We start from the raw sequence: 27,291 nt of genomic DNA, 5'->3' as shown, positions 1-27,291 counted from the left end.
CGGGCTTACCGTGTCCCTTCCTTGAGTGGCTGCCATGAGCAGTGGCGTCGCGCCTTGGTTGTTCCTTGCCTCAAGGCTTGCCCCGGCGTCCACCAGCAGAGCGGCGCACTCCAGCTGCCCCATGGCCGCTGCCGTGTGCAGCGGGCTGCAGCCACAGTCGTCCGTGGCGGCCGGGTCCGCAAAGCCGCACATCAAGTCTCTCAGCACCTGCGAACCATACACCGCTGATACCCAACATTTATCCAGCAAGATCACTTTGCTTAAGCTGCTAATGACTCTATCACTGGTAGCTAAATGGCTTTATTTATTCTTTATTCTAGGCTTGCATTATGATTAGAATCGTAATTGTATTAAGCGGAAATTCTCTTCCTCGTGATGACTGGGTGTTGTGTGACGTCCTTCGGTTAGTTAGGTTTAAGTAGTTCTAAGTTCTAGGGGACTGATGACCATAGATGTTAAGTCCCATAGTGCTCAGAGCCATTTGAACCATTTTTATTAAGCGGAAAGGGATGATGAGGGGACAGCTGGAGACGTTTTACGAGTAAAGTTATGCCTTGGACACTCAATTTGTATTTCTTTTCGTACTTGCATCAAAAGTTCGTCTTCAGCAGTTTTATTGATGGTGACTGTGTCTGGTAAGGAATATGGAACTCCTCCCTAATACTGTTACTGAACACAATAATAGAATAAATTTGTCATTGATACACGTGTACCGAAATTTTATTACTGAGTTTAGCGGAACATATCGTTGGACTATCAGACCCATGTTCAGGATTTTCAAACTAACGCCTAGCCCTGAATAAAGGTTGCCTTGAAATTACGTGAAACAAAACCAAGAAGCACGCATGCTCACATTATACATCAAACGTAGATGCAGCACATTGATCTACTACAGCTAGTCTCCAAAGGAACCAGTTTAAGACGGACCTAACGCTAGGATTGATGCTACAGTATGCCACAGTGGCGATTAATGATGAAACGGTTATCATGTAGGAGTACCTGTAGAGTCGATGCGCCAGCAGTCTGAAACATGAAGCACAGACGATCATGTGATTTAACTAACGACTGTAAAAAATTGGGCAAAGGTGAGAGAGAACAACGGATGCTCATGGTTTTATAGATTTGCAGTTTCAATTTATCCTTTGACGTAGACCCCCCACCAAATGGCTCCACATACAAACTGTAATGAGAATGGCCGGAGAAAACGAATCTGGTCTCTTCCCTAGCCTAAACCAGGGTGTTCATCCCCAAAACTGGGCAAAATGTGGTTATGTAGTGTCAAAAGCAGCACAGCAGTATTTTGCTTATGGTCCTGGCGCCGGGCTGTCAGGATTGAACAGCGTACCTCCAGCTAATGGACTAAACAGTCACCCTTTTTATTGCCCTAATGTCTCAAAGTAGTTTTCTCATTCTAATTTGCTACATCATGGTTTACTTAATCAAATGTGTTCTCTACATAACAGTAGGCGATTGTTTTGTGAGGTGACTAGCCGCTACAAAACATTAGTTTTGACATATAACCTATAACTATTCAAAAGAGAATAGCAGGTATTCTTTTGCGCACTTTCTCAAAATGAGGTGCTAAATACTGAGCGCCACAACAAGAATAGGGAGATAGCGTTGGTGTCAGATGCAGGAGCGATTCACCATCACAATGAAATAAAACATAAACACAACTATGCGTCCATAAGCTTCCATGGATAGTGTCATCTTGAATAAAATAATTCAGGGTACTGGGCAGCTTCATTATTGACATGGTCGTTGTCGATTACAAATAGTTTACCGCTTGTGTACAAGGTGTGCTTGCCATTAGGTGATGGGGATAGCGCTCGCAGGCTTAAAGCGAAGGGACGTGGAATGTCTCGAAGCATTCGGTGTTCAGACGGGAAAGTGAAATTGATGGAACTCGCCTGGTAGATTGTTCAGTGGTAGCCTTGAGGTACTGTGGGCAACTCCACGTGTAATCATATATGTTATCTGCTCTGCTAGTGAACTTACAGTGTATTACTGCAGTGCGGTCTACATAGTGAAAAGCGTGTTCACCTGCTAGCTTAGAGTTTGTATTTCAGTTCGTGGCACTGTGTAGAAGTAAGTATTATATCCAACTGTGTTAGTTCTGCTTTGTCATCATGTTGTTCTGTACCAGTATCAGCCTGAAGATAGATGCGATACTTTAGAGGCTAGTCTTCTGTTTCGGTTTCACCATGGCTTCATGAAGGGCAGAAAACCAATAGCCTGCCGCTGTAGGCGAGCGGTTGTAGGCGCTTCATTCTGGAACCGCGCTGCTGCTACGGTGGCAGGTTTGAATCCTGCCTCGGGCATGGACATGTGTGACGTCCTTAGGTTAGTTAGTTTTAAGTAGTTATATGTCTAGGTGACTGATGACCTCATTTTGCTGATGATATCATATTGCTTAGAGCCATTTGAACCGCTTGGGAATCTTTTGGCCCCCGGATTATGGTCCTAGTGCTCATGATTTCGAACGTTGTCTTTCTCCTGTTTTGATAATTACTTCATGAAATGCCTTTTAACTGTGTGAGTTATTGTTAGCTTATTCTGCTGCACAGAGAATATATATATATATATATATATATATATATATATATATATATATACACTCCTGGAAATGGAAAAAAGAACACATTGACACCGGCGTGTCAGACCCACCATACTTGCTCCGGACACTGCGAGAGGGCTGTACAAGCAATGATCACACGCACGGCACAGCGGACACACCAGGAACCGCGGTGTTGGCCGTCGAATGGCGCTAGCTGCGCAGCATTTGTGCACCGCCGCCGTCAGTGTCAGCCAGTTTGCCGTGGCATACGGAGCTCCATCGCAGTCTTTAACACTGGTAGCATGCCGCGACAGCGTGGACGTGAACCCTATGTGCAGTTGACGGACTTTGAGCGAGGGCGTATAGTGGGCATGCGGGAGGCCGGGTGGACGTACCGCCGAATTGCTCAACACGTGGGGCGTGAGGTCTCCACAGTACATCGATGTTGTCGCCAGTGGTTGGCGGAAGGTGCACGTGCCCGTCGACCTGGGACCGGACCGCAGCGACGCACGGATGCACGCCAAGACCGTAGGATCCTACGCAGTGCCGTAGGGGACCGCACCGCCACTTCCCAGCAAATTAGGGACACTGTTGCTCCTGGGGTATCGGCGAGGACCATTCGCAACCGTCTCCATGAAGCTGGGCTACGGTCCCGCACACCGTTAGGCCGTCTTCCGCTCACGCCCCAACATCGTGCAGCCCGCCTCCAGTGGTGTCGCGACAGGCGTGAATGGAGGGACGAATGGAGACGTGTCGTCTTCAGCGATGAGAGTCGCTTCTGCCTTGGTGCCAATGATGGTCGTATGCGTGTTTGGCGCCGTGCAGGTGAGCGCCACAATCAGGACTGCATACGACCGAGGCACACAGGGCCAACACCCGGCATCATGGTGTGGGGAGCGATCTCCTACACTGGCCGTACACCACTGGTGATCGTCGAGGGGACACTGAATAGTGCACGGTACATCCAAACCGTCATCGAACCCATCGTTCTACCATTCCTAGACCGGCAAGGGAACTTGCTGTTCCAACAGGACAATGCACGTCCGCATGTATCCCGTGCCACCCAACGTGCTCTAGAAGGTGTAAGTCAACTACCCTGGCCAGCAAGATCTCCGGATCTGTCCTCCATTGAGCATGTTTGGGACTGGATGAAGCGTCGTCTCACGCGGTCTGCACGTCCAGCACGAACGCTGGTTCAACTGAGGCGCCAGGTGGAAATGGCATGGCAAGCCGTTCCACAGGACTACATCCAGCATCTCTACGATCGTCTCCATGGGAGAATAGCAGCCTGCATTGCTGCGAAAGGTGGATATACACTGTACTAGTGCCGACATTGTGCATGCTCTGTTGCCTGTGTCTATGTGCCTGTGGTTCTGTCAGTGTGATCATGTGATGTATCTGACCCCAGGAATGTGTCAATAAAGTTTCCCCTTCCTGGGACAATGAATTCACGGTGTTCTTATTTCAATTTCCAGGAGTGTATATATAGTTTTTTAAATCCTTTGGTTATTAAAGAGGGGGATTGTTCAATTATAAACTGCTAAAGCACTAACTTGTCAACATTTCGACAGACTTGCTGCAGTCTTCTTCGTATCGATTCACTGCTGGGTTCTTCCGTTATATACTGTCCATTCCGTTTATATTTTGGCTACCGACGTTACATATCTTGCATGTCACTGCACAATTTGAAGACAGGATGTTACTGAGGGGGTGGCGTACGGTGGTCTATTTACTGCTGACTGATTGGAAGACAACTCTAGTAGGTAACTGGTAGCATGTAGCGTATCGACTGGCTCTAGTCTGTGTCACTCTGCTGATTGGTAGGCAGTCTCTCCTTGGTGAATGTAAGTCAGTACCATATCTGCAGCTTGTGCCCAGAGGGAAGCGTTTTCCATCAGTGAAGTGTTAAGGTCGCGCAGTATTTCTCTTGTGGCCGCTGTTTATGTTGTCAAATCCGGTAAAAGCGTGCTGCAGTTTGAGGAACGCGCATGGTCCGCCGGAGTGGAATGGCTGACATCGAGGCGGTATGTAACTGTTAGCCATCTTCCCTATTCATAATCGGGCGTTTAATTTTTCAGTAATATCTAATTCCTTACGTTACTGCATCTACGACTGTCGAGCAAGCGCATGAGGTTCTTGAAACCTGACAGAATCTCCTCTTCCTGGTGATATTCTGCTACGACTGAATTGTTTTTCTGTCCCAGTCGTACGTAGCGTTTATGTTCCGACGAATCAGTGATAATAGTTCTCCCGGTTTCACCAAGGTAGACTTCACCGCATTCACATCGAAGTTGTGTACAGTGAGGAGAGCATTCATGGCATTCTTAGTGTGGCTCAATAGATCACGCATGTTGCGGCCACTTTGAAATACGGGTTTGATTCTTCCGCGACGCACACTTTCCCTACACGGTTCGCTGAAGCTCTCACATAGGGTATTTAAGCAACAGGAAGAGTCTGTTCCTTACCTATATCTTGTCTTCACTGTACCTCCTTGCTCGTATCTGTCTTTGTACCCATTTTCCCGGAATGTTGTACTAAGCTTGTTTAGTGCAGCCTGTATTTGGTTGGCGTCAGTAATCCGCTGAGTTCAGCCTGTCAGCATACGTAGCAATGCATTCTTTTACGCTGGATGGTGGTGCGAATCAGCGTGCAGCTGTCTGTTAGTGAGCGTCGGCTTCCAGTGAACTTTATGGCCTAGTTTGCCACTTGATGGTCTGACTCCGTGGTACCCCATTTCCAGCGTGTACCGTACCTTCTTACGTAAGCAGTTGAAGCGTTCATCAAATGTACATAGTTCTACTTCTCCATGCTGTCATATGACGAATGTGTCGTCCACGTACCTCAGCCAGCAGCGTGGGTGCAATGGCGCGGAATTTAGCTCGGTTTGTTCGAAAGCTTCCATGACTACGTCAGCTGCTGTAAAGCCCATAACCCATAGCCTTTCCGTCTTTCTGCTCATAAAATTTTCCCTACCAACTAAAAATCTTGATGACACGCACAACTGCACCAGGTTGCAGATGCCTGGCGCTATTTGCTCCTTTGTGATACCAATGGTTTCAGCTACAAGTATTTTGGTATTTTATCTTAACGTTGGCTATGAGATATGTAGCTACCACTTGCTGCTCCATTACGCACTGGATGAAATGCGCAGAATCTTTAACACAAGACTCCGTATGGCCAACAAGGAAGCGTAATTTTTGGGCCATATATTTTACCAGATGATATGTGGGTGACTTGATCCCATTGACAACTGGTGTAAGTGACAGCCTTCCTTCTGGACATTAGGTACTCAATATGTTCCTGGTGACACTGCAGCTTTCGATTTGAGTCCCCTACCTGCATCTAAATCGATTCTATAACTCTTAAGCAGGGTTTGAGTCTCATTATCTTCGCAGTAGGGTCTCTTTTCAGTTCTTTTTATACGAGGTCATTCAGCAACTCGCTCATTTTGGCTTCATATGATGTAGTTCCCAGTATTCCACCTGTAGAATTGTAATGTCTTTGTTATTCCTGAGTTTACTTAAGGCGGCACTTTCTTCATGTGAGATATTCTGCTGCGGAGACTTCGTATGCTGTAGGATTCTGTTTCTTGGCGAATCCTTTTGCTTCTACTTGACGCATTTTCCAAGCGACATTTCAATGCCCTGTAGAATTTCCTCTGCCGATAGGCGATGGGGCGTCACAGAAAAGCTGAAACCCTTACACAGCACAGTTGTAGCTGCCTTGCTTATGGTATGTGTTAACGACCTCACCAGAGTGCGAGACGTGTCCAATTTTGGCTGAGTACTCCGTTTCTCCAGTGCGGCTCTTTACTGCTTCATTCGACATGTTGGCTTGCTTGTACGTTATTTTGTCGCCTTTGTCCCAGTCAGTCTCAGCTAACTTCAATGTCAGTGATAGATGATTCTCGAATAGCAACCTGTCGTAGGGAAAACGAACCAAAGACTGCACGTTATTGATAAAACACTTAGAAGATTCAACAGGTCTACTAAAGAGACTGCCTACATTAAATTAGTCCCCCATCTTCTGAAGCACTGCTACGCAGTGTGAGATCAGCGCCAGGTAGGCTTGACGGAGTACATATAAATAATTCACAGAAGGTCTGATTCTTTTGTATCATCGCGACATAAGAGAGACAGTGCCACGGATACGACAAGCAAAGTGATGTCGCAATCATAAAAACTCATACGGTTTTCCTTGGGGCAAGATCTTCCTATGCAATTTCAATCATCAACTACCTCCACCGAATGTGTATAATGAAGCCATGACCAAATAAATTAGCTTCTCACAGTGATCTTAACAACCGCACCACTAAAAACTAGAGGTCTGATTTCTTATACATGATCACGTGATATCTTGGAATTACGTAAATACCACACAGCATGAAGATTTCTAGGCTCGTAGAAACTAAGATAAATGTGTCACCAGCTTCCTCATCTCTTTGAAAGACTTGTATTCACATAACCTTATACTCATATTTTGTCGTCCTCAGGCTGTCACTTGTGCATGGGAACACAGACTTGAGGTTTCGTTAAATTTTCTACAGATTCATGTAAGACGTTTTCTTTCTTGTTGCACAGCGTACTGGACTAGGCTGAGGATGTACTTACAGAGCCCCACTCAAGTAGACGTCACAGTGGTTGTGGCACAGTATTCGCGATCGTAAGCAGCAAGGTTTAATTCCCCTACCAGCTTTTCTAATTTTCCAAAACCGATTAACGTATGAGTCGGAATGGCTCCATCGAAAAGGACACTTGCCATAACAACCAGACTTCTCCCCGCGACTATTAATGAGACCTGCTTAGGTTTCCTCGCCTGTAGGAGACATTGTCAAATGCGTTCTGATTGACTCATTCCCTTTTCGTTTTCATTCTGATTAATCACGTTTACTTACATAATGTTCGCTTGCTTATACGTCACTCATTCTGAAGTCAAAAATTACAACAACAAAAAAACTATGCTTGTATTTTTCTACTTGATCATGGATGTACACATATTTTATATAACTTGATACACAAACATCTTTTCCCAATTCTACGGGACTAATCTTTGGTGCATTTTCTCCCCGTGTGTTGAATCTCATCTTTACCTACAAATCGCTGTATGCCCGGGGTTTTAATCGGAAATGGAAACGTCTGCCAGTCATCAGTCTTTTGCTTCGAGGTTTTCACCCTACGGTGGTTTCGTCGCAGATCCAAAATACTAAAAAAATTAAGTGCCTGTCATGGTGTGTTGAGGAGGTTTGGCGATGAAGTAAAAGAGCTCACGGTGGTGGTCCTTAGCGTTTGTGTTAAATAGTGCTGCATAATATTTAAACTAAGCAGAGATTTGTTTTCAAGGAAGGAGGGAAGGAAAGACGACTAGGGTTAGGTGTCCTGTCGATGATTAAATTAGGAGTACTGGAGCCCAGACTCAGATTAGACAAAGTTGGCGTAAAATCCAGTTGATTGTGTTCCATATCTTCTGAAAGATTTTTCAATAAGTTTGTAAGCATATTTATTTCTTTGGGAAAAGGGGGCGGTGGGTCGATGCTCTACAGACGACGAGATCATTAAATTATTTTTTTAGTTGCCACTCACCCACGGAGGAGGTCAATATTTGCATTTATTAAACATGTATATATATCGTTCACAACCAGAAACTGCACATAAATTATGAACCAGCGGAAAAATGATCCTATCGTAGCACAAGAAGGTCAGTATGCGCCTGCATAAAAGACTCCGATTGGAAAGTGGGGTATCACCTTCCTCATCCTACCTTCCTCAACACCTTTAAAAATTTTGCTAAAAATTTCGGCGTGCGATCATATTCGCGCTCTTTTTTTAACATGCGTCTCACCTCTCATCCCTGCAAGCTCCTCTACCTGTAACTCGCTCATACCCATTATTCGTTCATACTAGTAGCGGATGCATATGGGGGGTGCACCCCCCCCCCCTCCCGTTCTTGCGGGGCCACCCGCATTGCCATCCGCGCCGCCCCCGCCAGTCAGCCCGCAAGCTAATCGCTCGTTTCTTTCGTCAGCCGGCTCCACTGAATTGAGTTATGGAGTGCTTGTACTTTCCTATGTAGCACGTGCGACCACGACGTCATATTTTATACGTTTCTATTTGGCACATAGATAGCTAACACATACCTAAGAGGAAAGTAGCGGCCGTTCTGGTGTGAACTCGATACGTTACTCTGTCTGGCATTTGTTCGAGAAAAGTTTTGTGATTAAAAAGAGACTAGTGCGAGAGTTTCTTCAATACAAGATAACGAGCATAAGTGCCCTTAATGATCGTGATTCTGTTATGCAAGCGTTGTCTGTCTGTCCTGGATCTGACTGTCCTACTTTGCACACGCTGTACAAAATATTTGCTTGTCTACCTGCATCTATTGCTACAGTAGAAAGAAGTTTTTCACAGTTGCGGCGTACAAAGACATGGCTGATGTCGACAATGGAGGAGGATCGACTTAATTGCTAGCTCTATAGAACGCTCACCCTGACATTGACTGTCCTATTGTCGATGTAATTAACCAATCTGCCAGGAAGAATAGGCGCATAAAATTCATCATTTAAGGAAGAGAACTACAATTGTAACTTTTTTATATCCTAAGACGGCATTGTCTTGTGTATGTGTGTAATCAGATTAAATAAAACTTTTTAAACTCTGCGTGTGACTTGATTATATTTTATTATGGTAAAACTAAAGGTAGCTTAAGATATCTTTAGGGCCCCATCCTTGAGGTTTTTCTGTATACACCACTGATTCATACCCATCCTTTTCCACTTTCCCATTTCCTCATTCATTCCGCCCAACTCCTTTCGGCTCTCTTTGTCTCTTTTTAACTTTCACTGTCTCCTCTCTCACAGCTAGTCTGCTTCACGCTGTCCTACAACTAGTATCTCCATTGATTATCAGCGTATCCCTGTGCCCTCCGTTACTCCGTCTATCTTACTGATTCCTTCCCAGTGCCACTGTATCCTTTTCCCCTGAGCATAAAAAAGTGCGAATGTTTTCGCATGTAAAATTTTTCTGAAAAGTAGAATGAGGCAGCTGGTACCACTTTCCAGTCCCTCTATTAAATAGGACGAATTGCCATTTTTAGCTCCGATGAGAATATTTTTTTGATAATTCCGTTCTTTGCCCAGTTACAGCATGGTATTTCATTCATATGAACTAAACTTCAGTAAAATTTTGATAGTTTAGTTAAGTACAATTGAAATAATACACAGCTAATTTTATATCTCAGAGCGGATTTTACGTGCACTAAAATTTTACAAGAGCATCAGTACTTCAACAAAAATGGTTCAAATGGCTCTGAGCACTATGGAACTTAACATCTATGGTCATCAGTCTCATAGAACTACTTAAACCTAACTAACCTAAGAACATCACACAACACTCAGTCCTCACGAGGCAGAGAAAGGTACTTCAACAACATGGTGTTAACAGAAATCTTCTGATGACAGAGAAGATACTTAACAGCTGCGTCAGTTTGTAAACTATGTTTTCGCCTCGCACTAGATTTTACGTGCGTATTTAACGTGAACAGATGGGGTAACATTGAAGCTTTGTATCTCGGGAACGGATAAAGATACCCAGGAAATGTTCACGGTTGTCCGAGATGTGGATCTTAGGAACATCGCGCACAAATTACAGCCACTTGCTGTAAGTAGACATGTCGAAATCAACTGCTAGATTTTGATATCCAACAACCACGTTTCAGGAGTGTTTCACGACAGCAGATACAGAGTTTTGGAAACCATAAGATGGCTCCCCTACATAAATGCCTAGACAATACACCATTACAATTTGAACAATGATCTGCAGTTAATTATTTCGATAACTACGGCTGTAGGCGAAAAACTGGTGAAGACCGCTTTTTTCGTTTTTTTTCCACGAACCCCAGCTTAAATAAATAATGCCTCCACAAGCCCCTTAATGCGCAACGTAGACCTCATCCAATGCAAAATGAACCAACCTATTTCCTCCATTTGCCTAAGCTGGAGGAAGTGTGTGATATTCAAACTTTGATCCTGCACTGTAGGATAGTTGCAATAAGACATTCCTTCTGTCTGGTATACTAGTGGTCCCTAATCCAAGGGATATCAAAAACACTTGACCCATCCCGTGTTATGAGCGCCGGAAAAATCCCGTTGAAACTGCACATTAGCTCATGCAATACGGTATCAAACTCTAAGATCCAGCGATCTTCATCTCTATTTACGTCTTACGCCGCGTGGCGGAGGATAGCCAGCATCACTACTAGTCATTTCCTTTCCTGTTCCACTGGCAAACAGAACGAGGCAAAAACGATTGTCTGAATGCCTTCGTATGAACCTTAATTTCTTGTATCTTATCCTCATGGTCCTTAGGCGCAGTGTATGTTGGAGGCAATAGAATCCTTCAGCTGTCAGCTTCAAGTGCCGGTTCTCTCAATTTTCTCAACATTGTTCTGGCCGGAGTGGCCGTGCGGTTCTAGGCGCTGCAGTCTTGAGCCGGGCGACCGCTACGGTCGCAGGTTCGAATCCTGCCTCGGGCATGGATGTGTGTGATGTCCTTAGGTTAGTTAGGTTTAATTAGTTCTAAGTTCTAGGCGACTGATGACCTTAGAAGTTACGTCGCATAGTGCTCAGAGCCATTTGAACAATTTTTTTTTCTCTTCAGGAATTCCCATTTGAGTTCTAGAAGCATCCCAGTAATACTTACGTGTTGTTCGAATCTACCAGTAACAAGTCTAGCAACCAACCTCTGAATTGCTTCGGTGCCTACCTTTAAAACGACTTGGTGCGGATCCCAAACGTTCAAGCAGTACTCAGGAATAGGTCGCTTTAACGTCCTATATGCGCTCTCCTTTACAGTGGAACTACACTTTCCTATAATTCTTCCAATAAAACGAAGTCGACCCTTCGCCCTTCCTACCACAATCCTCACGTCGTCGTTCCATCGCATGGCACTTTACAACGTTACGCCAAAATATTTAGAAGACATGATTGTGTCAAGCAGAACAGGTGTGGAAAAAGCGAAAAACCGTTTCAGATGACCTATTATCAAGTAATAAACTTTTATTTTACAGCTGGTAGCTTTCGCTACGATTCTTCATGTTTCAGATGTGAGAATACCATTTCTGTTCTAGCATGTGACAACAACTACTGAATTTATAATTCATATTACCTGCGTGTCTCCTGACTCAGCAGCGAGATGCAGGTAACTCCATCCATCGTGAAGGGATTTTCCCAATGCTGCTTCTGCCAGACAGCTCACCACCTGTAACAAAGCGAGTTAATTAATTTTAGGCAGTACTTATGGAGAGTCGATTATGAGACATTCGGTTAAAGGCGTAATCTTTCCCACGAACTGTGTTATTTAACCAAAGGTACGTGAGGTGAATACTTTATGCTAATTTAGGTATCTTTGCACTCTGCTGCAGAATAAAACTTTACTTTTCCACTAAATTTAATCTCCAAAGTACTTCTTATTTGTGTATTTGTACTTAACTTCACTTACTGAGTGTGAAAGTTAGTCTTCCTCCAGAATTTAACCGTTTCTAGATTAGATATATTTTCTGTGCATGTTGTTAATATCATCAGTTTATTTTAATATTACAAAGTCATGTTTCCTTCGACTTGTTTAGTACCGTGCTCCATCTACTGTGTAATCTGCTTAGTGTATTTTAGCCCTGCTCCATTAGTACGAACATTTCCCGTCTACAGATCTTCCAGCCCCAGGCCAACCAACCTTTGGTGCCGTAGCAGCTATCTCACTAACCTGTCACACCTTCAGGCAGAGCAACAGGTCTCTTATTCGTAATCTTGCCTCCAGCTCACTAACAAGGGTTTCTTCATCAATTCATTACAGACTTTCTCCATTCTGTATTATTTGTCGTTGAGGTCTTCATTCTGAAGACTGCTCTGATGCAGCTGTCTATGCTAGCCTATTCTGGATAACAATCTTCATCTCCAAATGTATATAAATTGTCCCTTTAATTTTTAAGTTTCTTGAGTTTCTGGTTACTTTTTGACTAAGGTCCATGTTTCGCTACCATTCACTTCTATGCTCAGAAAGTATACTTCCAGGAATTTGCACATTAAGCAACTTGTTTCTCTCATTTCCAACATTTTGCAACTTTAGAGTTCTTCTGTTAAGAAGTCATTCTTCGCTTATGGCAGTCTAAGCCGTGCATGGCCCGCCGTCCCACCATTTGGTATTTTACACCCTGTTTTAACGTATTTCCATCTCACCACGTTGATTTAAATTACTGGCGTTACTGAGTTGCTGTTTTGCCTGACCGTCATCGGCGCTAGTAGTGCGTACCGATATATCCCCTCTCATAGGATCTTTGCTCAGCTGCTATGACTTCATCTGTTGTCATCCGTCGTTGAGTGAGTCGGAACGTACGAGGAGGAGAGTTCACGGCGGCAGTTCGGGTCGAGATTTGGGCCCTGCCAGGGAGTTGTAACGCGTCTGGATCGCAGCCCGGGCCAGCCAGTTGCTGGCTTGCAGCAGCAGTGAACCCTGCAAGGTTTTCCTGTGAGCAACAACGAGTGAAGTGTTCGAGATAGCTGTCGTCAGGTGTACTTCGTTACATTACTTTATCCATAGTTAAGTTCACCTACGGAATTTCCTGCCTTGTGGCCGTTAGTGTTCTGGTTACCTGCCCTGGCCACTAACGTAATTTTTAGGCAGTGTCTTTTCGTGAGTGTTGTTCCCTTAATCATTCTTTGTAATTTATTTTAAAAGGTTTTTTGGGGCTTTACTGTATTTTATATTTTCAACTGGGCAAGGTTAATCGAGAGCCTTCAGCCCTGGAAACATGCTCTCAGAGTTTCCTGCAAGTCCAAACATCATTGCCTTCTACTCTTGAAAGATTATTGTAATTTCTTCTGAAAGATTGTACAAGTTACTGTGGGCCTTCCACCGTTGCTGTTTCAAAAGGAAATTTGTAAACTTATTGTATTGTTTTACCGATTGTTGCCTATACATATTTCCTTAATTTTCAGAATTTAACTTTGCGGCCTTCAACCATCTTATTGCGTTTGTTTATCTCTTTCTGTGCTCCTTGCGGGCAATCAGCCCTTTTAGCATCTTAAAACAATGTGTCCTTCTTCTTTCAGTAATCATCGTAGTATATTTGGAATGTTCAAGATTTAATCCGGCGGCCTTCAGCCGCTCAGCAAGCTGATCTCATATATGTATATGAATTATCTTAATCGTAAATTTAACTGTGTGTAATGTCTTTTCAAAATTGAACTTATTCTAAAGCATGTGTTTGGAGGCCTTCAACCGAGAAAATTAATTATTTCTAAAGTGTATTTGTGAACTAAATGATAATAAATTACAATTGTGAAATGAATCCGACCGAAACTCCCTTGGTCCCTTTCACGATCCCTGCGTCATTTAGCGGGCGTTTCACTGGTAGCAGAGCGTGGTTTGCGCTTTTACTTACCAACCGAGCTGCGGTCGGCTTCACTTTCGTTTCGGTTGTGTCTGTGGCGCGATATTGTGTTGGTTGTTATTGTTTCAGGTTTTAAGGTAATACTGAGAAAGGACCACCTTGTGTAGCCGGCCTCTGTGGCCGAGCGGTTCTAGGCGCTTCAATCTGGAACCGCACGACCGCTACGGTCGGAGGTTCGAATCCCGCCTCGGGCATGGATGTGTGTGATGTCCTTAGGTTAGTTAGGTTTAAGTAGTTCTTAGTTCTAGGCGACAGATGACCTCAGATGCCGGAGATGCAGCGTTGGTTAGGCGTCAAACTGGTGCAGAGGTGTTGACTGGTTTGCTGTACAAGTTGCACAGGTCACACAGCAGCGAGCTGTCCGTTGGAGTACTGTGTGACGCTTGTTCAGCAGTTACATTTGCCTTGAGCACTGCTTTCTATGTTTCATCCCCGGTGGTCAGCATGCAAGAGGTTTATGACACGCTGACGACGTGGGATTGGGATGACCACTGGGCATTCATTGTTGTCTCTTGTCAGCATTAGTTCTCCCTGTTCTCTCCTATTTTTGAGACAGCTGTATGTGAAGAGCCATGGAAGAGGGTGGGATGGGAGGCATTCTGGCAAACATTTTCGAATTTGTCTCGTAACTTGCCTGTAAGAGGGTCCCCAGATATGTCCTTTCCACTTACAAATCCTGTGAGGAGAAAATACTGTAGGCTATTTTGTGGGGAGTAATAGATTTGAAAACAATGTTTCCTGGTAGACAAATTTTAGGTACTGAATACGTTATATAGATACAGCATCAATGTAGCGTGTTGTTCTGTCTGTCAATAATGAACTATAATTGGTTACGAAGATGATATAGCCCTGGAGGTGTTTGGTCTTTCATTCAGGAATTCAATTTTCAATAGCGAGAAATGAGATGAAATAAGAGTTCCGTAACGACATGTATGAAATTTCACATTGATAAATATGATTAGAAGGGATTCTTGTTCAATTTCAGAATTTTTATTTGGGTTAAAGTTAGCGTTTTAGATGTGTATGCAACGTGTTGCTCATGCCCATCGGAGTTTTTATGAGAAACGATTACCCCGATGCCACGTTCAGCCGCGTTAGTGGCTATCAGAAGGCGTATTAACGTGTCACAGGCCGACAGGTGCAGCGTGGACGGTAGATATAGCTTTAAAATGGACAATGCAGAGAGCGTATTTTGCGCCTACCTTACGTAAGTTATTAACACGGTTGGCGAAAGGTATGAGTTTTCATATAGTAAAGGTAGAGGTCACAAGGTTGTTATTTAGATTATCAGACACTTGAAGCTTTTCTTTGACTTCCACACTTTGCTAAATTAGTTGCAACCCTTGACGTCTCAATATGTGGCCCGAGTATACCACTTGCTCTTGAATGAACTCAAACTTTTGTAGATTGGACTTTAGTGCAATTTGTTGTAGCGTCTGCAACATTTAGATGTATTTGTTTACGATATTTGTGTTTTGTAGCGTTACTCACTAATGTACTGTTTAGATAGGATTCAGAATATTTTGGTGCAGCTGCTCCAGGAAACGTCTGAGGGGACCTACCCTTGTAAATGACGCATTACTTACGACTTAGGTGACTGCAGAAAAGCATGCTGTTTAATAACGTCGGTTATGTAGTCACCTGGAAGTGGAGCAGCAGATGTTTGTTCCATAAGTACTAGTCCTCCTTTTATGGCTTAAATGGAGCAATTGGTGGTGGTGGATTTTGTTCTGGCGCGATGAGCTGCAGTGGCGCAAACTTCTGCTTTTTATTATTTTGCACTTCGTGCCTTTGTTGGTGTTCTTGTTGTGTTGTTGTTGCATTTGAAGTTATAGCTGTTGCTGCGACAGTTTTATCATTTCTGGATCCATTACCAAGGGACTTACTATGTCGAAACATACACGTGATTTTCGCCTCCTTGTCATCATTATTACGTCTTCTAATGTGATGGAATGAGTCTTTATTGGACAGTGAAGATGGATACAAAATTATCGATTGACAGTTCACAAAACCAGTACGTGCTGAGTCATCGTACATGTAGACATACACATAAGGGAATAATCCAGACAGCCTGTGGTCAAGCAAGTCCATAAGCATCAATATACAGGGTGGTCCATTGATAGTGACCGGGCCAAATATCTCACGAAATAAGCGTCAAACGAAGAAGATACAAAGAACGAAACCTATTTAGCTTGAAGGGGGAAACCAGACAGTGCTATGGTTGGCCCGCTATATGGCGCTACCATAGGTCAAACGGATATCAACTGCGTTTCTTTATATAGGAACTCCCATTTTTATTACATATTCGTGTAGTACATAAAGAAATATGAATGTTTTAGTTGCACCACTTTTTTCGCTTGGTGATAGATGGCGCTGTAATAGTCACAAACATGTAAGTACGCGGTATCACGTAACATTCCGCCAGTGCGGACGGTATTTGCTTCGTGATACATTACCCGTGTTAAAACGGACCGTTTACCAATTGCAGAAAAGGTAGATATCGTGTTGCTGTATGGGTATTGTGATCAAAATGCCCAACGGGCGTGTGCTATGTATGCTGCTCGGTATCCTGGACGACATCATCCAAGTATCCGGACCGTTCGCCGGATAGTTACGTTATTTAAGGAAACTGTAAGTGTTCAGCCACATGTGAAACTTCAACCACGACCTGCAACAAATGATGATGCCCAAGTAGGTGTTTTAGCTGCTGTCGCGGCTAATCCGCACATCGGTAGCAGACAAACTGCGCGAGAATCGGGAATCTCAAAAACGTCGGTGTTGAGAATGCTACATCAACATCGATTGCACCCGTACCATATTTCTATATACCAGGAATTCCATGGTGACGACTCTGAACGTCGTGTACATTACTGCCACTGGGCACAAGAGAAGTTGCGGGACGAAATCAGATTTTTTGCACGCGTTCTATTTAGTGACGAAGCGTCATTCACCAACATCGGTAACGTAAACCGGCATAATATGCACTATTGGGCAATGGAAAATCCACGATGGCTGTGACAAGTGGTACATCAGCGACGTTGGCGGGTTAATGTATGGTGCGGCATTATGGGAGGAAGGATAATTGGCCCCCATTTTATCTATGGAAATCTAAATGGTACAATGTATGCTGATTTCCTACGTAATATTCTACCGATGTTACTACAAGATGTTCCACTGCAAGACAGAATGGCGATGTACTTCCACCATGATGGATGTCCGGCACATAGGTCGCGTGCGGTTGAAGCGGTATTGAATAGCATATTTCATGACAGGTGGATTGGTCGTCGGAGGACCATACTATGGGCCGCACCTTCACCGGATCTGACGCCCACGGATTTCTTTCTGTGGCGAAATTTGAAGTATATTTGCTTTCGTGATCCACTCTCAACTCGTTGTTGAGAGCAACGTCGTTACACGTATTGCCAAATGCATTGAGGTTGACGGACATCATTTTGAGCATTTATTGCATTAATGTGGTATTTACAGGTAATCACGCTGTAACAGCATGCGTTCTCAGAAATGATAAGTTCACAAGGGCACATGTATCACATTGGAAAAACCGAAATAAAATGTTCAAACGTACCTACGTTCTATATTTTAATTTGACAAACCTAACTGTTACCATCTGTTCGTCTAAAATTGTGAGTCATATGTTTGTGACTATTACAGCGCCATCTATCACAAAGCGAAAAAAGTGGTCCAACTAAAACATTCATATTTCTTTACGTACTACAGGAATATGTAATAAAAAATGGGAGTTCCTATATAAAGAAACGCAGTTCATATCCATTTGACCTATGGTAACGCCATCTAGCGGGCCAACCATAGCACTATCTGGTTTCCCCGTTCAAGCTAAACAGGTTTCGTTCTTTGTTCCTTTTGCGTTTGACGCTTATTTCGTGAGATATTTGGCCCGGTCACTATCAGTGGACCACCCAATATTTACAATCCAAAGATTTCTTCAGGTGACATCCTACTAGTAACCAAGCCACGTATGTAGACTATCAACAACATTGACACTAGAGCAAAGCATGAGACAAAGTGAGTGTTCAAGCTGGCACGGAAGAAGTTTTATTTCCTGCATGACATCAGCGGCCCGGCCCATGCGATATCTCGGGGCACCGCTTACCGGTCTCAAGGGAAGACTTTGATAGCGTAAATATCAGTCCATGGATTTCGTATCCTGAGGACACAATAAAGCAGGTAACATACCAATTTAATGCTTAAGATCGCTTCTATATACTCGAAGCGTTTCGGAACGCCGTGGATTGGTTTGCTAAGTTAAATTCGGGCCCGCAGGACGTACATGGCCCAGAGTGCGCTAACATGAGCTGAGACGTAATGAGCGAAATGAGAAAAAAGGGGCAAAAGAGGTAAATAAGCCAAATGAGGTAAATTAGGGAGAATCAAATGAAATTAGTTCTTTCAAAACCCCGATCCTGGAGGAGTCACGTAAGTAGTCCTTTCGTATATCGTGTCCGATTCTGAAGCAACTGCCGAACAGCAGGAAATTGCACTCTCATTCCTTTATATAGATGGGGTACGGGTGAATCTGCTTTCTAAAGATATGAAACACAAAGGCAGACCGACTGGTTGCGGATTACTTAGGGGACCTCACGCCACCTCTGTTTATCAGAAATATGCCTGGAGATCCCGTCGCCCAAAAATAATTTTGGTCGTGTTCTGGTGTGCCCAAGAGAGACAAGAGTTTTCGAGTGAGCTCTCTGCCGTCTTACTTAATGCATTAAATACGTGAAAGTGGTTTGAGAGCAGTGCAGCTGCCTATAAAATGGTTGTGTTATTCTTTAGTTGCATACTGATACTGGCTGGTAAAATTTTTATCATTTCGTTTGCCAAGAAATTAGCGTATTAATTTCTATTAATTTTCAATGGAAACCTTGATTAAAATTTTAATACAGGTGATCTCTTCTGCATACAAATGTTAATCACTCCTTACAACTTGGAACAGCGGTTCACGCTTCGTTCTATATGTTTCTCAAAAAATTCAGGCTTTAGCAGACTCTTGTTACTGGGCAATGCAGACACCCAGTTGCGTTATGCAAGTGTAATGTGATGCCTATATATCTTCCCTGAGAGATGGACGGAGGGCATATGCTTTCCGAAACGGCGCACACTCACTTTGTTTTGACGTGGGAAGAATCGGAGTCGATTTATTTTACTGACTTTAAATAACTGGCGTCTGATACATAATACTCGTGATCCATAAACAAAACCGAAGTTATCGTGAGCGAAGCATGGGATAAGCACCAAGAACGTAAGCCAGAAATTCGAAGCATAAAGCGAGGTCGACATCCGATAACAGCTAGGCGGAACAAGTGTTTACTTATGCAGTGTACTAGGTAAGAATAAGCCGCTGCAGCTAGTTGACCCCTTAACCATCAATGGGTCAGACCATGTGTCTCAGCAACCGTGCCCCTGGTGATCCATAACTGAGTTTGATGCCTCGGAGCGACTATCGGTAAATGTCCGGGCACGGATATTACAGCTCTCCCCCAGAAACCAGCACATAGGGAAAAAAAAACAGATGGTGCGACGGAAATGGGGGCAGAAGGCGGGAGAGGTATCTTCCGCCGCCAGCAGACAAGGACCATTAGCTCGAGGTCAACAGCAGCAGGAGACCCTGTCGAGAGCTGTGGGGACAGAATAGGCAGCAGTGCGTCTGCAGCTTGAGACAGATGTGGTACCATCATGGTGGGGAACAGTTTGGGTACAGGGAGCATCTACATCTCCAAAAGTTCTAAAACTGTGATCCGTCACCCACCCACGAGCGAGTGGGGCTGCAGGGGCAAAAGTCATACCATTGCGCAGCAGGCGAGAGAAAGAGGGCGTGAGAGATAGTTGAGGGACCTGGCACGAGGTGATCCAGTTGTCCGTTCTGTGGGATGGTTACGGTGGTGGAGCAGCAAGTAGCCCAGACCTAGATGTCTAGTAGCTGTGCCGAAGACGACCACGCTGAACAGCACACATAAGATCTAATAGGATGTGATGCATGTGCCTGTTTGGCCGAAAAAAACCTCATTGACAGGGATGGAACGATAAGATACAGGGAAGTTGTGGAAGGCATCCTCAATTCATTATACTTTCAAGGGCTTATGCACCTGAGTCTTGAAGATGTGGACCATCCGTTCAGTAAACATCTTGGAGGTGGGGTGGAAAAGTGCGTTGATCAGATGGTCGATGCTGTTTTCGTGACAGAAAATCTTGAACTGAATTGGCGTTAGTTGGGGCCCATTGTCATATACCAGGGTGCAAGGTGTCCACTCACTGGCGACAATCCTTTGAACGGCATGGATGGTGGGGAGGATGATTATGGACATCATGAGCATCACGCCCAGGGTAACTGGAAAAGGCATCCACAACAAACAACCACATAGCTCCCTGAAATGTTCCAGAGAAATCAATGTGAACCCTCTCCTACGGGAGGTTAGCCTGGGACACGGCAAAAAATGTTACACTGGGGTTTCCTCATTGAGACAGGAGACATGGCAGAAACACCACATGTTTTCAATGTAGACATCGATGCTGGGACTGTAAACGTGTCGCCTGGTCAATGCCTTCATGTGCATCACCCTCCAATGGAACACATGAAGAAGCTGGGAGGATACATTGCGAAAACAGGGGCAAAACGACTCTCCAGTAGTCAGAATACTCTGTGGCTGAAGTCAAGATGAGCTGAGAGGCACTGAGCCAGTAAAACAGCCTGAAAAAGTTTCGAGAAACCGCTTCGACCTGTTGGGGAACATGCTCTGGCCATCTTGTATGGACTACCAACAAATCTTTCACAGGACCTGTTTGTACGACATCGCCATGGCGACCTTGCATTCCGTCAGTAGGAATTCGTCCAAGATGGTTTTCTGCTGTTGATCCAGTGAAAACAGACAGCTTCATGGCAATAGAATCACATATTGGAGCCATGAGGGAGATGGAACGGAGTATCTGTGTTGGCATGTTTGGTAATGGAGCAAAAATAGACATCGTAATGATATCCACTTGAAAACAATGCCCAGCGGTGCAGACGCTGTACCATCTCATCTGACAGCGTACACTGATGTCCAGTTAATCAAATCAAGGGTTTGTGATCAGTCAACAGATGACTTTTGCTGCCAAACAAATATACATATGAAACTTTTTGATACCAAGGACTACTAGGAAAGCTTGGCAATACTGTTTCATTTATTTAATTTTTTCGAAGTAATTTCCACTACATTGAATATATCTTTACATACTAAACCACTTCTCCCAAGTTTCTGTAGGGAGTAAGGCTCACTCATCGTCCCAAGCCCTCAGGAGATCCTCATCACTTGAAAATTGCACTCCTTTCAGCTTCACTTTCACATGAAATAGCAGCATAAAGTCATAAGGAGTAAAGACTGTACTGTAAGGATGGTGCTCAAGACGTTACAGTCCTGTACCCCACAAATATTCGGTGCATGCTTTGGCAAGGTGAGATGGAGCGTTGTCGTGATGTAGGAATCAAATGTCCATTCTTTACTTCAGTCGCAGGTTCTTCAAAGACTGGATGACTTTGGCAGGCACTGCTCAGTGTACCACTTAACTGTGACTATTTTATGTGTATCCAAAACAACATGCTCTACAATTCCACTCCATTTGAAAAAAAAACTATCATTTTCTTCTTTACTGATCGGGATTTTCTGACAGCTACGGGTGTGTTGTCATCTTCAAAGATACGAACTTTGTTTTGAGTCTTAGTGTCGTCACCGGTCACGATGATGTTCACATACTGCTATTGTCCCTGAGAACAATTCTTTAACATTTCCTGGCATCAAGTCACACATCATGTCATCTGATCTCCCATCAGTCTGTGGGGCACCCAGAGACAACAAAAATTCTTTATTTGCAAATTTTCATCCAGAATCGAGTGAATAGCTGGTGCATTTAGCCCTAAGGTATCCTCTATCTGCTAATAGGTTACTCGCCTGTCTTTGTCTAGCATTTTCCTCACAGCATCAACGTTTTCCTCCGTAACCGATGGTCGTGGCCTTCCCGTGCTCTAAGCACTCTCCCTAGTGAAATTCCCTCTTTAGAATTCTCTGAATACAGTGTTACGGAGTGGACACCGTTAAACTATATTCAGAGATTTCTAAATCGAACGCAACAGTCATTTCTTCAAAGCACTGGTCTGTGTTTAGAACACTCGCGAAGTTGTACCGCAAAACTGCCCGAATCTCACTTCGTGACCGCGATGCCATAGCAAGCTCTTAAACCTAAACCTGCTAGTGAACGACTGTGCCATACACCTGGCTCAGAGGCTACAATTCAAGTATGAAGTATTCTGAGAACACAGCAACAATCAGCCTCCTGCGACTTATTGTTGCATTGTAGTGCAAAACTATCCTAATACCCTAACGTGGCCCAGTTACTTGACTCTGGGACCCAGTGACAATTCGCCGAGCGGAGAAATAGCCCTGCGAGAGTAGGACAGTAAGCTGTGCAGGGACACTTGTAGCAGAGTCGATTCGAATTGGCAATATGCGTCCTTGATTGTTAAACAGCATTTTTCTGACTGTGTAATCCATTTTTCTGGAGATGCTTAAAACAGGACTCATAATTATTGTAAAGTTCTGCATGAGTCACCTCCGCAACAGTAATTTCATCCAACTTACACAGTGTGGAACATCCTGAATCAATTGCTGTAAGTACTTTTGGAAAATGGCAGGTACATTCGTAACCCGAAATATTAAACCCTCATTAAGACGAAAGGTGTATTTCAAACCAACAACTGATGGGAACTCAACAAGCGGCAGTTGGAGGCACACATCCTTTAAACCAATCTTCCAGCCAGCTTAAACTACAGCTCCTTAGGACGAGGCAGTGGATATAAATCAATATTAGAGTGTGAGTTAACAAAGGACTTACAATCACCACAGATACCAAGTGGATCATGACCATGACACGTGTCGCCCATTTACTGATGGAAAATGTGGAGATTATGCCTTGGCCCTGAAGCCTCATAATTTCCTGATAAACCACAAAGAGAAGCAGGCGAGCTCAACAAAATTTAAGCACCACAGGAGTCCGCGGGGAAATCTGACCAAAAATGTCACGGGCAGACCTAAGAGTTTGTTCCAAAAGCTCCTTATTAGTCGTTCACTGTGCGTCAGGAGCAGAAAAAGGCGCTGAAGCGGGCACAGAATTAACCTGGTCCTCCAGGTGAACCAAAAACTAGTATATGTTTGTAGCAGTAAGGAAGTGCACATCTAACAAGATTAATATATGTCGATGTTTTTGTATTTACCGACAGTGACAGTTCGCCGAGCTGAGGAATAGTCCTGCGACAGGAGGATAGTACGCAGTACAGGGCCATTTGCAGCAGAGTCCAATCGAGTTGGCAAAATGTCTCGTTGTTTATTAAGGTCACGGCGGAGCAGGTGTCTTGCAGAGATTCAAGGACAGGCCGAGTAGTGTTAAGTCTGAAGTGAGCACCCGTGAGGGGAGGGCAACTGCTGATCCCGAATCAGTGATGGAGTGGACGGCTACGTTGTCCACTTGTCGCAGTAGTGTACGCGAATGGCAGACCCCATGTTCGCACATGACAGCCAAACGATCACCCTTACCACAAGCCCAGCCTCCGCAGCAACAGCGAGAATCAATTTGTGCTATGCCCGCTGCCCCACTCAGGACAACATTAGCATCTGTGAAGTGCGTTACTGACCATGCGACAGCGAGGAGTGAGAGCGTTTCTGACCTCTCCGGTTAGCGTTACAATAAAGGTACACGACGCTGATTTGGAGGTGGGGGTGGGGGGGGGTGGCGGACAGAATGAGCGTGAACTTCTGAGGCAGAGTATTGTGAGGCAGAGTCATCAGACTGCAGCTTACGATAGTAACAAACAAGCTGAAAAACTTGTAAGTCATTAATTGTAAAAACGTGCTGAGGCTGAGTTAAGTCGTAGCGGCCTCTTATTGCTACAGGGCCCGCGAAACAGACACGCAAGATGGGTTGCTAACACCCTTTCAGCAGCGCGGAGAGAAACATCGCCAGCGGACCAACAGTAACAGACTTTCCAAATAAACACGGAACTATTTTGCCGGAAAACATTTGACAGTGTTCCACCAATCGGAACACATACGACTGCTATAGCCCTCCGCCGACCTAGCTTTATAAGCACCGTCAGACCAGCAGTGTTTACCAACCGCTAGGAACAACTCCGGCCAGTACTTACGCCGGCCCTCGCCTTGTATTCACTCACCATGGTGTCGTAGTAGCACGTTGTATTTTGTACAGTAGTTTTGGTCAGTATTTTCTTCCATTGTCTTGTTTTCTTTGGTGTTTTGGAGTTTTCTTTGTTTGTTCTGCGTTTAAAACTAAGTGTATGCCAAGAAGGCTTTTTTTCCTTAATGGTAATAATGTGTGTTTAAACTGACTGTTAGCTCTTTCCTGCCGATCACAGGACACTACAAATGGCAGCCTAGAAGTATTTGACAGGCATAAAAAATTCAGCAAGACTAGGTTTGGATTGGGCTAAAGCTTTATCTCTGATCTCCCTGTTAGGGGAAGACGCACAATCACATCATAAATCAATGATTTCTCATATGAAACTCTCAGCTGTGGCATCCAAAACTATACTTGCGTGCGAGACCCAAGCGGCGTACGGTTCTCCATGCTGGCTAACTGAAGCCTAGGGGCAGTGTGTGTCAGCAGACCGTAGTAGTCGGTTAACAGAACAGAGATCACAAAAGACAGTTCACTAGCTCACAAGTGTGGCTGCAGTTTCCTCATAAATTAATAAAAACAGCTACAAATTGACATGAGTAAATCGCGTTTCCACTCACTGCACGCATCTTACGCAAGACAATGCTAGTCAAACTAGTAGGCGCCCCAGCTCTCCAAGCGTCGTCGAAAGAAACGAACGTCGGTGGTGATGCCGCTGCGACATCGGTCTGCCGTGGTTGTTGCTGTTGCTGCTGAGACAGAAGCTGCAGAAGAGCGGAATGCCTTTCCTGCTGAGCCGCAAACTATTGCTGTTGTAGCTGCTGCTGTGTCTGCTGACTGGTGAGCCACTAACAGGAAACGAAGGTGAACACAACATAGTAAACGCAACAGGGTATGAACTCCGCGCCACTCATGATCAGTGAAAGAAGCCAAGGTTGTCTCGTCAACGGAGCACTGGATAAGCACCAAAAATGTGAGCCAGGAAGTCAGTATCACGGTGACAGTACAGCCAACGCCCGCCGATGGGAATAAAGCCTTATCGCGGAAACCTTCATTTATATCTCGTTCTGCTGCTGTAGCTAAATCCTGTGGCTGACAAGATAACAGTGGCAACAAACATGTCATGCTGACACGCGAATATCCTGAAAGATATGTTTAAGTTACACGCAATCCTTGTGTGGCTAGATGGACAGGAGAGGAACTGCGTGTAATAATGCAGATACAGGACACTAATGGATAAGTAGTCACTTAAATACATTAAATCCAAGGTAGTTTACCCGTTAAGAACCTGATTTATTAAGGGCACTCTGGCTCATTTCTGGTACGAAAATGTCAATGACTCCACCTAGCTATCGTCGAAAAGCTTTCAGATGTTCAACTAACGTTACAATAATTCGAAAACGTTTGTACGTCCTATCTCAAATTGAACTCTAGAAACAAAACGTGTGGAGTATATGTCACTACTCTATTACTAATGTCTGTCCCTCACCTTTTCGTGTTTTGACATGCAAGCTAGAGCGAGAGCAGTATGTCCGTGGCAGTCCTCGGGTCGCACTTCGGCCCCAAGTTCAAGCAGCAGCTTAACGGCCTCTTCGTGGCCATTCTTGGCAGCAAGATGGAGAGGCGTGCAGCCTTCGACATCCGCTGCAAAGATATCCCCACCGGTTGACGCCAGCACTCTCAGCATCTGAAACACAATGAGTGTCATCGTAAACATGACACGAGAAGCGATTAATCGTCTAACGTGATATCACTTCACTTTTCTTTACCAGAATAGATTGGTATACACGAAACTGAGCTGTAGGAAAAACATGTCCTGGTGTTCATCCCTTCCCATCCAGTTCGGCAGTGTGGTGCTTATAGAACCATACACCATCAATGAATTAAGTTCATTAGATGCACAATCTGCTCTGGCAAAGATTTTAACATTCAATGACAAATAATAGTGACAGTGATTAATAATGCAGTACTGAAAATAATTTACCGAAAAAACGTCGACGTCTCGATGTGAAAAACTAATCGTTGGTTCAAATGGCTCTGAGCACTATGCGACTTAAATTATGAGGTCATCAGTCGCCTATAACTTAGAACTAATTAAACCTAACTAACCTAAGGACATTACACACATCCATGCTCGAGGCAGGATTCGAACCTGCGACCATAACGGTCGCTCGGTTCTAGACTGTAGCGCCTAGAACCACACGGTCCCTCCGGCCGGCTACTAATCATTCCACTTGGTGAAAATCACCAATATTAAATAACTGATCCTCACAGTGCTTGCTACCATACATTTACACGCTGATTCATTGAGTGCACATAGCTGTGATTTTAGCGTCCCAAAGAAGAGAATCTATACTAATTTGACTTGGACAAACGCACTACACAGGGAGTAAAGGCTGTAAAATTTCAAGGCAACAGACAACAAAATATAGTCGTCTCCCCCCCCCCCCCGAACACCCAGCTGACAGGACAGCACCAACAGCAAAGGACGAGACAGGTGAAATCGATGCTAGAGGACTCATTAAGCATTTCCTATATTATATCAGAAGCAAAACATCTGAATCCTTTGTGAAAAATAGAATACTCTCGACTTCTAATTATGAAGAGAAAGGTTAAACATTTATAATTAATATTTGAAGAGTCACTTGGTTACCACTTTCTCATAATTATTTTATAAATTCCGAAGGAACGTTACCTGTCCCTTCTGCTATATTCGACCACAACTCTCCCAAAACTTTAGTAAACTCTGACTGTAATTATTGATCCACTATGTCTTCCATATCGACTTCCGTTTCTTCCTCAATCACATCTTTAGACAAGTATTCCCCTTCTGATAGGCGTTCACAGTACTCCTTCCACCTATCTGCTCTCTCTTTGCGATTAACAGTGGAATTTACATTCACTCTTAATTTCGGCGTCCTTACTTTTAATTTAGCTGGATGTTTTGATTTTTTTGTACGCTGAACCTGTCCTTCCCTCCACCATATCTTTTTCAATTTCATCAGATTTTTCCTGCTGCTACTTTTCCTTAGCTTCTCTGCAATTTCTATTTATTTCATCCTTAAGTGATTTACATTTCTGTACTCCTGAATTTCAATTAT

The 27,291-nt window shown here is 44.1% G+C and overlaps 1 protein-coding gene and 1 long non-coding RNA gene across 2 annotated transcripts in view; both read right to left on the bottom strand.

The window, feature by feature from the left end:
• The window catches only part of LOC126176431 (serine/threonine-protein phosphatase 6 regulatory ankyrin repeat subunit B-like), a 42,264-nt gene extending 42,141 nt beyond the window's left edge, over window positions 1–123 (bottom strand). Inside the window, exon 1 of the mRNA XM_049923588.1 lies at window positions 10–123. Coding sequence (XP_049779545.1) covers window positions 10–123 — 114 coding nt within the window. The remainder of the gene's footprint in view (window positions 1–9) is intronic.
• A 24-nt stretch (window positions 124–147) lies between these two features.
• Window positions 148–25,770, bottom strand: LOC126177151 (uncharacterized). The gene is made up of 3 exons (XR_007535758.1): window positions 25,680–25,770; window positions 11,716–11,808; window positions 148–207 (listed from the first exon to the last, which is right to left on the bottom strand). It is a non-coding gene; the product is annotated as an uncharacterized LOC126177151 (long non-coding RNA).
• Window positions 25,771–27,291: the final 1,521 nt, after the last annotated feature.

This window comes from Schistocerca cancellata, chromosome 3 (assembly GCF_023864275.1).
Source record: "Schistocerca cancellata isolate TAMUIC-IGC-003103 chromosome 3, iqSchCanc2.1, whole genome shotgun sequence".
NCBI lineage: Eukaryota > Metazoa > Arthropoda > Insecta > Orthoptera > Acrididae > Schistocerca > Schistocerca cancellata.
This window is presented reverse-complemented; position numbering and strand designations above follow the sequence as displayed.